The 9,602-nt window shown below is 39.4% G+C and overlaps 1 protein-coding gene across 5 annotated transcripts in view; it reads left to right on the plus strand.

Annotated features, from left to right (window-relative positions):
- Positions 1 to 8,833, plus strand: part of ADGRG2 (adhesion G protein-coupled receptor G2) — a 63,909-nt gene extending 55,076 nt beyond the window's left edge. For all 5 annotated transcript variants that reach the window (XM_033106840.1, XM_033106847.1, XM_033106843.1 and 2 more), the window contains 4 exons: positions 547 to 830; positions 3,052 to 3,153; positions 4,098 to 4,250; positions 7,140 to 8,833. In XM_033106840.1, coding sequence (XP_032962731.1) covers positions 547 to 830; positions 3,052 to 3,153; positions 4,098 to 4,250; positions 7,140 to 7,324 — 724 coding nt within the window. In that variant the 3' untranslated portion in view covers positions 7,325 to 8,833. The remainder of the gene's footprint in view (positions 1 to 546; positions 831 to 3,051; positions 3,154 to 4,097; positions 4,251 to 7,139) is intronic.
- The last annotated feature ends 769 nt before the right edge of the window (positions 8,834 to 9,602 follow it).

A 9,602-nucleotide genomic window follows, 5' to 3' on the forward strand; every position in this document is an offset into this window, starting at 1 on the left:
GTGTACAGCATAGTATACAGCATTTATATAATTTATGAAGTGATCTCCCCAATAAGTCAAGTACCCACCTGGTACCATATATAGTTATTACAATATTTCTGACTATATTTCCTGGGCTGTACTTTACATCCCTGTGACTATTCTGTAACTGCCAATTTGGACTACTTCCTCCCTTCACTTTTTTCACCCAGCCCCCTCAGCCATAGAAAGAATGAAAATACTTTTATAAGCCTCTGATAAAAAATGAAACACCAGTTACATTGTTAGTAAAGACTCATAGAATAGAACCACTAGGATTTAAAGGGGATAAAATCCTGAATGTTTTTGAAGAGTAACTTTTAAATACTTTCAACACCAAGTGTCCCAAAGTGTCTTAGATTTTTTTTTTGCCTAGAGGTATAAATGGTTGTGGAGAGCAGGTTTTATCGTTATTTTCTTTTGTACTTACAGGAACTGTTTCAGTAAAATGATATTCATTGTATCATTTTGAACTATATTTCAGCATTGTAATATGTTTTCCCCTGGGTTTTTCCCCCCCAATTCCAGCTGCTGGATCAACAGCAATGCTGTATTCTATATTACAGTTGTGGGATATTTCTGTGTGATATTTTTGCTGAACATCAGCATGTTCATTGTGGTCCTGGTTCAGCTCTGTCGAATTAAAAAGAAGAAGCAACTGGGAGCCCAGCGAAAAACCAGTATTCAAGACCTCAGGAGCGTTGCCGGCCTTACGTTTTTACTGGGAATTACTTGGGGCTTTGCCTTCTTTGCCTGGGGACCAGTTAACATCACCTTCATGTATCTCTTTGCCATCTTTAACACCTTACAAGGTAAGCTCTACAGCACTAAGTCCACACTGAATGAGCCCAGCGGAACTTAAAAATATCACTACTAAGAGTTAGAGTATCTGCCAAGTGGCTTATTTAGTAGCTTAAGATATAGTCATTGAAAAACAGATTTATCTTCGAGAAAGGATGCTTTAAGATCCTTGGAAGAAAGGCATTCACTAAATTCAAGTGGTACTTTTTTCCTCCTTTTCCATCGTCTCCTCTGAGAGAACATACTGAGGGGAACCTGCCAGGAACTCTTTCTGGGAGTCAATTACTTTTCCATCACTTGGTTCGTTACTTTTTAAAAATTTTTTTATTGAAATAGAACATCCATACAGAAAAGTGCACATGCCATAAATGTTCCTGTGAGGTCTTGCCACTCCGACCTCCTAGGTCTGTGCTTGATTGGGAGATAATAAGAAATGTGGAGTCAATATATAGACCCAAGTGGCAGCAGGCTGGCCCATTAGCTAATCCTGAGAAGTTGCTCTGCTGGGACGTGCCTCAGGAAAGGGTCAGGCTTTGTATATCATTCTTACTTTGGAGCGTCCCATTAGGTAATGAAGCCCAGCTCTCGTCATGTGGAACCCTCTTAGCTGTATTCTTCAGAAAAGCAAATTACTAATTCTTTTAGACCAGTGTTATCAAATACTTGTCAGCTCTGATGAATTTTTAATGGAAGTACAGTACTTTGGCATTAACAGCCGAGCAGCCTAATAGGTTTACATTTCAATAACAATAATTTATGTCCCTTGGTTTCCTTTTAGTCCAAATCCTCTGTTGGTATGACTTTTAATTGCATTCTCATCTGTTTGTTTTCATCTTTTCCTGTTGCGTTTAGCTCCCATAGCATCCTCCTGTAGTTCTGTCAGGCAATAGATCATTTTGCTAGTTTTCAAAGAAATCCCAACCTGAGATAGAATTCAAATACCTAATTTGGCTATCGGTTCTTATTTTATTTGAAGAGAGCCAGTTAAGATGCTTGTTGGTTACATACATTGTTAATTTTAACCTATAATGTACCAGTTCCTGAATCGGTATATCCAGGTGTTGCACTACACATGTAGTATTAAATAGAAAAGTTTTATTTGCTAACAAAGGCATGCTAAAAGAGTCACTTTAAGAGAAAAAAAATATGCCCAGATCACACTAGTCATAAAAGCTAAATCAAGATACCTACCCTTACATATTTAATGTGGAAACTGAATCTGCCGCTTTTTTTCATTTCCCCAGAATGTCTTTTCATTAAAATATAAATGGATAGAAGGAATGTATTGTTTCATTTATAAAAGGGAACCTAATTTATAGGGCTTTGGGGTTGATTAAAGGAGAGATATGTGTAGGCTCTGATTTGGGACTTGGGTACCCCCATTCTGATCTCTCTCATGCATGCTGTTCCTCCTCTAATGCAACCAAGGGGAGCCACCTAGGGTGGCAAATGAACAAAGGTGTGCAGTATTCAAGATATCAGTCTTTAGGATGGGTACCTGAAAAGGCAAACCTGATGTTTTGAAATGAAGATTTTAAAGTAGATAGATTAGGGGTTGGGGAGAGGGAGGATTCCAGATTTGTTCCTTCACTGCAGCAAATATTGGCAAAATCCTTGAGGAGTCACGGCAATGGGCCTGTGTGGTGAGCCCTATACCTGCCTGCATGACAAGGACAGAGGTGGGTAGGAGGTGGAGCCTGAAGTGTGGCCAAGATGCCAGTGCAGAATTTCCTTCCGTAGGTTACAGGGAGACTGGAAGGCAGGAGAGGCTATCGCTGCAGTGACCCAGGCTTGGGAGGAAGAGGGGAAAGTCCAGGCAGGGGCTTGAACATGGAGGAGATGGCATTTGACAGAACTTGGAAATCTATTATAAATATGGAGGGGAGGGGAGGTAGGAGCCTAGGTCCAAGCTGGCATCCTGGGTGGATACCTTCTACTTCCCAAGATAGAGAAGGCCAAGGGCAGGATGTGAGAGGAGAGACAGTGAGTTTAATTTTGGAAATTTGGAGTTATCATTCCTTTTATAAGTACTTTTTAGCTCTCAAAGAGAGTCCCCCCAGGGTGCCTTTCATTAGCAAACTTTCCCAGGATTTTGGACTTTTTTTTCAGTTTGCAGAATTCCACTTTGCCTGTAGCTGCCAACGATTTTATCTTTTGTGCAAAGGAAGCTCATGACATTACTCAGGTCTTAGTTTGGAATTCATTGTGTTGTGGGTTTTTTCACCCCCACAGGGTTTTTCATATTCATCTTTTACTGCGTAGCAAAAGAGAATGTCAGAAAGCAATGGAGGCGGTACCTTTGCTGTGGAAAGCTACGGCTGGCTGAAAATTCTGGTAAACATTTATCTTACTTTTTTTCCTTCTCTTGAATCTTGAGGAAAAGATTATACAAGATTCAAAGCAATCAATGCCAAAGGGCTATGGGATCTGGAAATCAATGAACAGAAACTGCTCAATAGAAAATATTGATTGTGAACATTAGGGGGAAACCTAATGAATTAAAAAAAATAATAATTACTCATATCTGGGAACTTGGTGAGCAACAGAATTAATGGCTGGCTTCTTGAATGAAGCAACAGTGAAATTTTTAGAATTTATTTCCTTTTGAGCTAACGTTTCCCATTTACCCAAAGTCATTTTTAATATTTACCTGCATAACGTTTTAAGTCTCAACTCAAGGTTGTATATAAGCTTTAGCATACGTTTGGTTATAGCATACATTTGGTTATTTTGAAGTTATAGTATTTTCACGTCTTGCTGTGTTGTTGAGCAATAGCTCATTTTTAAGAAAATAAGAAAAATTAGCACTGCTTGAAAACTAAATTCCTTTTGCATAAATACCACTCACAAATACAACCTTTGCAGTATTGCAAAGATCTGATTGTACAAGATCTGTATTCAGAAAATGGCAGTACATGTAGTTCAGTCATTTGCATGGATTTAAGAACCATCACGACACAGTCAATATGTCTTCTTAAGACAGTCCCTGGCTATCTAATTCAGGGGATATTTATAGACATAATCGAGTTAGCTTGCCCTTTAGTTCTAAGAGAGCATAGGTCACTTTTAACCAGACAGTCATTTAAAGGACAAATGGATATAGTCTTAAATGAAAATACATTTTGTCACACCAACTTGTGAAATGTGTGCCTACCTACTTCTCTGAAAGATCTGGGAGTGGGAGATCAATTGCTAGAACAAGTTACACTGTGATCTCTCTCTTGCCTTTGAGCTTCAACATTCGGCCCTGTTTTTCCGTAATATTTATTCTGCTGTAGACTGGAGTAAAACTGCTACTAACGGCTTAAAGAAGCAGACTGTAAACCAAGGAGTGTCCAGTTCTTCAAATTCCCTGCAGTCAAACAGTAACTCCACCCACTCTACCACGCTGCTAGTGAATAATGATTGCTCAGGACTCATGAGCGGGAGTGGTACGTATGTCTCAATATAGTATTTCTCAAGCTAGTGTTTGTTTTATTAAATATTTATCCTTTAACGGCATTTTTGCTAAGTAAAGTGAATAATCACATATATGGCTGGTGGATCAATGTGTGGTTCCCTTATATTTTTCGTGATGGGAATTCATGACCACCTTAAAGTTTTAACTTTGCCAATCCTGAGTTAAGTACTGCCCAAAGACTTCAGTGCTGTGCTATTTCTGTGCAAGTAGTACCTAAAATAGTTGATAAAATTATATCAATTTTTAGTATACACATTTTCAACACTTTTAAACCTTCCTATTTTTCACTTGTCATGTTTGCTCGTTCTTTTCCAGTGTGGCTGCCTTGTGACAGTGCCCAAAGCCCCATAAATATAGTATCAAATACTGTGACTAGTATTGGTGAAAATATTTGTCACCAATATATGAATAGATTATTGCTGCTGCACCTCCTTTACTCATTAATTCTGACATTTCTCGATAAAACTTCCATTACATTTTCTTTCTTACATAAGACTGGGCTGTTCATTACTCATAAAAGCTTATCTATTTCTATCTTCTTTGGCTTCTTAATATATTTTTTTTGCATTTTTATAAAAACTTAAATTCTGCTGGTACACTTTCTCCTTGCCTTTATTCATCATTTTAGGATGTTATTTTCATGAAAAATTCAAATCCATTTGTGAGAAGGTTCATACACCTACCGAACAGTGTTCCAGCCTCCCAAGGGTACGAGGTCCTAATGGTCTGTATAGACTTGTAAAATACAATAGGACGCCTCGAAATTGAGGTTTCTCAACCTTGGCACAAATGACATTTGGAGTTAGATAACTCCTTGTTTGGGGGGTTGTCCTGTGCATTTGGGGGTGTTCAGCAACATCCCTGATCTCCACCCATCAGATACCAGTAGCACCCACCCACTCACCCCCAGTTGTGACAACCAAAAATGTCTTCAGACATTGGGAAATGTCCTCTGGGGCGGGGGTGTAAAATCTATCCCCCAGCCCCATCTTTGAGAACCATTGCCCTATAAGATGAAGAACAGCTGCACGTGGCCTTAGCTCTTCACTGTAGATACCAGGGGAGAGCTCTGGCCTCTATGCCAAACGGCTGTATCAGGAATGACTCAACGCAGGTAAACAGAGTAGAGGCAGTGACAAACGAGGCTGAATCGTCAGTTAGTATGAGAAAAGCGGCTCCAAGTAGAGAAATCGGAGGTGTGAGGTGGGTCACCAAGACCCCTCACATTCACACCACATCGGTAAAGCCTCCAGGCGGGGATAGAAGCGTTTGGGGCTCTTACAAGCCAGATTTTTCCATATTCTAGGAAGAGCTCAGAAATGAAGCCTCACTTGCCTAGCCTATCAATACGTTGCTGTCCTTCAGGGAATCAGATTTGACGGAAGCAGCACAGTTTGCACAGCTGTTTGACACGGCTGACTTGACACAGCTATTTTTTCTGTCCAACAGTGAGGGTGGGTGTGCATTTTAGGCCACCAAAACGGCCACGCATTTAATACCATATAAACTGCACATCAGATAGCCGTCCCTGACTCCTCAGTCTGCACACCAGGATCTGGAATGCACAAAGGATGGGAAAGGCAATTTCAAAAAAGAAGCTGGAAATGTAATGCCTTGCTAGTAACTATTAATAATAATTATACCAGGTAAAATTGTTCCTGCACCAAAATGTTCTCAGACCAAAATGTCTAAATCCGGACAGCAGCCTCAGACAGTCACATGCCTTATTTTAGCTGTGTCAGAATTGGAGTTGTGTTAACCATATCCATCACATAGTTTGTGTGAATGTTACATATTTCTGTTATAAGATGCCTTAGAGGCTTGTGTACCAGCTGCCATCTCACTTGGTACACGGGGCCACAAGCTCAGTTTAGAAGAAACATCATGTGTTGACTCCATCACTACTGAGACATGTAACCTTAAGCAAAGCACTTAATTTCTGAAACCTTAGTTTCATCGCATGTGAAATGGGGATAATAATTGCACCCATCCCATAGGGTAATAAATGAGACAATACTTATAAGTTGTCAGCACTATTATTATTACTGTACTTATGGCATGAACTAACAAGTGGGCTTATTATTCAGCTTTCTACATTATCTTCCAATGGTATAATGGTCAGAAGGATGAAGTCAAGTAGCTAGAGGTCTTAGCTGCTGTGCACGCTCCCCTTCCCACACACACACATTTCAGGGTCAGCTTGGGGTGGGGGGAGGCCCGGGTCCAAACCACGGTTCTCTAGGATGCTCAGCTGCCTCCTGGCCTGGACTCTGAGGTTGGAATTGGTGGCTTCGTCTTGGGAATCAGTCCTATCCTGATATAGTCAGAGGGACTGGTTTAGTCTACAAGAGACGATTTTTTTCTTGCCATGACTGCTGTCACTCTGGGTTTCTCTGGTACAAAGTTTTATTTTATAGGAATTATAGGGAACCAAGAACCTTGTTAGAGGACATATGAGGATCTCTGTTAACCTTAACCTTTTGGGGGAGATCAGAACATTACATTAGATTATATTACACATATGCTATGACTTGAAGTCAATGTATGTTCAGCCAGTTAGGAATGGACCTTCTAAAATCAATTCTATTGCTTTGCTTCATATTTTGACTATTTCACTTTTAAAAACTGCTACAGAAAACTAGTTTTGGAAACATTCTCCAATTTGTTTTGTTTCCTTTGAGTGGCCTTAGGGAATGAATGAAAAATAAGTAAAATATGACAATATATTATAAGTATTCTTTAAAAAAAAAACATGTTCTATGTGTGTATACTTAAGAATAAAGGGATGTTTATGTTTGTTTCTTTTTAAAATGCTTTCTGTAGATACTTCATGACACCAATTTTGTTTTTCTTTATATAGGGAATGCTTCTACGGAGAAAAACGGTATTTCTTTCAGTGTTCAAAATGGAGATGTGTGCCTTCATGATTTCACTGGAAAACAGCACATGTTTAATGAGAAAGAAGATTCCTGCAACGGTAAAAGTCGTATAGCTCTCAGAAGGACTTCAAAGCGGGGAAGCTTACACTTTATTGAACAAATGTGATTCCTTTTTCTAAAATCAAAGCATAATGCTTGACAGTGTGAAAATGTCCAATTTTATCTTTTCCACAATGTGAGATGTATGAAAATCAACTAATTTTATACTCAGCAACCTCTGGAGGAGCATAAGCTAATTGAGGGCAGTGGTTACTATTGGAAGAGGAAACCAAGGCATTTTACCATGGTTTTCAGACATTTGCAGTTTGGTTTCTTATCCTTCATTTGTAAAGAAGATCGGTTTAAAACACCACACTAAATAAGACTCATTTAAAGAAAATAAAAGTATTTCATTTCCAGCCACATTTTAAAGAGGTTATGTTATCTTTGATAACATCATATAAAGCAACTGTTGACTTCAGCTTGTTGGTGAGTTTAGTTGTACATGCATTTGTTGTAAATAAGCTAAATCTAGTGACCCACATGTCAAAAATCTTACTTCTACATTTTTTGTATTTATTTTCTACTGTGTAAATTTATTTCTTTGTAAAATCATGGTTGTATTATTGTGTCTAATGTGATGATTCAGAAAATCCTTGCTAGTTCAATGAGTTCTAAAGCTCCTTTTGGAGATTATATGGGATATGAAATATAGAAACTTCACTCAAATCAAGAAATAATGATGCCAGCCAGACTGGAAAATTGTTAAGCAGACGGTGCCACAATTAGCTCTTACGGTTCCTTTGAGAGAGTTAGAAAAAGGTGCCCCCACTAGACAGACACAGCACCATGGGCTCATGGTTTGGCAAACAGAGTGGGGGCCGTGTTTTAGCCCTATTCACCCTCTAGGGTACACCCTTGTATAGGGTATGAACTGCATACAGCTGGATATATGGCACCTAATACCAATACCCATGTCCTAACCATCAAATTATAGAAACTGCACCAGGATATTTAGTTTAATACCTTGGCCCAGCAGAGGGGTGGAACTGTAATCTAGACCACAGGTCAGGAGAATTGTGAATGTGGAGGAGATACATACACTGCCACTTCTCAAATCCCCAGAGCCTTCCAGAAAAGGGGAGTAGAGATTACTTTTAAAAGAGATGTATATAAAGAAAAAAATCATACTGCTGTTGTCTAAAGCAAGTGCATGGTACTTTGTTGATTGTATGACTGGTACACTCTGGCCCAGCCAGAGCTGTAATTATTTTTAAAAGGTCTCTAGTCTCGAAGAGTGTATACTGGGAATGGTGAACTAGCCTGCAATGCTATTGTTTCCATATGTATGAAACCCTGATTGCTCCGAGTAGAGGGTCTATCTTGCTTCCCACCTAGAGCTGCTTGAGCAGTGCCTCAAGTGTGTTCTTATTAGGAACATTTCAAAACCCTTTAGTTAGGTCTTCCACTTAAGTTCCCTTGCATATATTTCAAATGACTGTTGTATCACAGGCTAACCGTAGTAATAATGTAACTTTTGTGAGTGCTGATTTGCCTTTGCAATATTTCTTCTCTGGTTTATTTAATTGTCTTGTATTTAAATGTTAAAATCAACAAAAATGTTAAAATCGAGAAAATAAATTTGCAGTTTAATTCCTTTAAGTTTGAGAATTTTCACAAAGAGAAAATGTTTGCAACCTCGTTCCCTGGTGGCATGGTACAGAAGCGCTAGGACCGTCCTGATGAAGACGACAGTGACAGTGACATCCTTTGGTGAACAGGAAGCGCACTGACTGCAAAGTTAGAGCAAGGATTGCTCTGCCTCCCGGGCTCCGTTTCTGAGGTCTCGATTTCATTTTCCCCTTATGCTTTCAAGATTATCTCTTTAATACATGTTGCCATTGGCCCACATGAGCCCTAGATTCGGATCCCCTCCAAGTGTCTGCTTTCTCCGCATCCAAAAGTAGGATTTCAAGGAAGTGAGAACAGGATTTGGGGTTTCTGGGGAGCTGATTAGTATGTGGGAGCCACAAATCCGGAAGCTGGCCTCAACTCCCCTAGAAGTCTCTAAGCAATCTCTCCTACGATGCTCAGCTGCCTCAAAGATGTTGAGTATTTGTGGCCGACCAGCAGCCATGAGTCAACGAGGAACCTGAAAGGGGGAGTGGGAATGAACAAAGACACTCACAAATGATGATGATGCGAATTCGGTCTCCAGTGATGCTGAAGCACCGGCTTTATTTTCTACCACCGTTTATATACCCTAAGAATACGTGCAGTTTTAACAGTCAGCAGATAAAGGAATGCATTACATCACAGAAAGTTATCTTTTACCTAAAACACAGAAAAGCAGAAACTACTAAACAAGCCTCAATGCTATTATCTCATTAACAGTAAATTCATAA

The sequence above is a fragment of the Rhinolophus ferrumequinum genome, chromosome X, assembly GCF_004115265.2.
Source record: "Rhinolophus ferrumequinum isolate MPI-CBG mRhiFer1 chromosome X, mRhiFer1_v1.p, whole genome shotgun sequence".
Lineage (NCBI taxonomy): Eukaryota > Metazoa > Chordata > Mammalia > Chiroptera > Rhinolophidae > Rhinolophus > Rhinolophus ferrumequinum.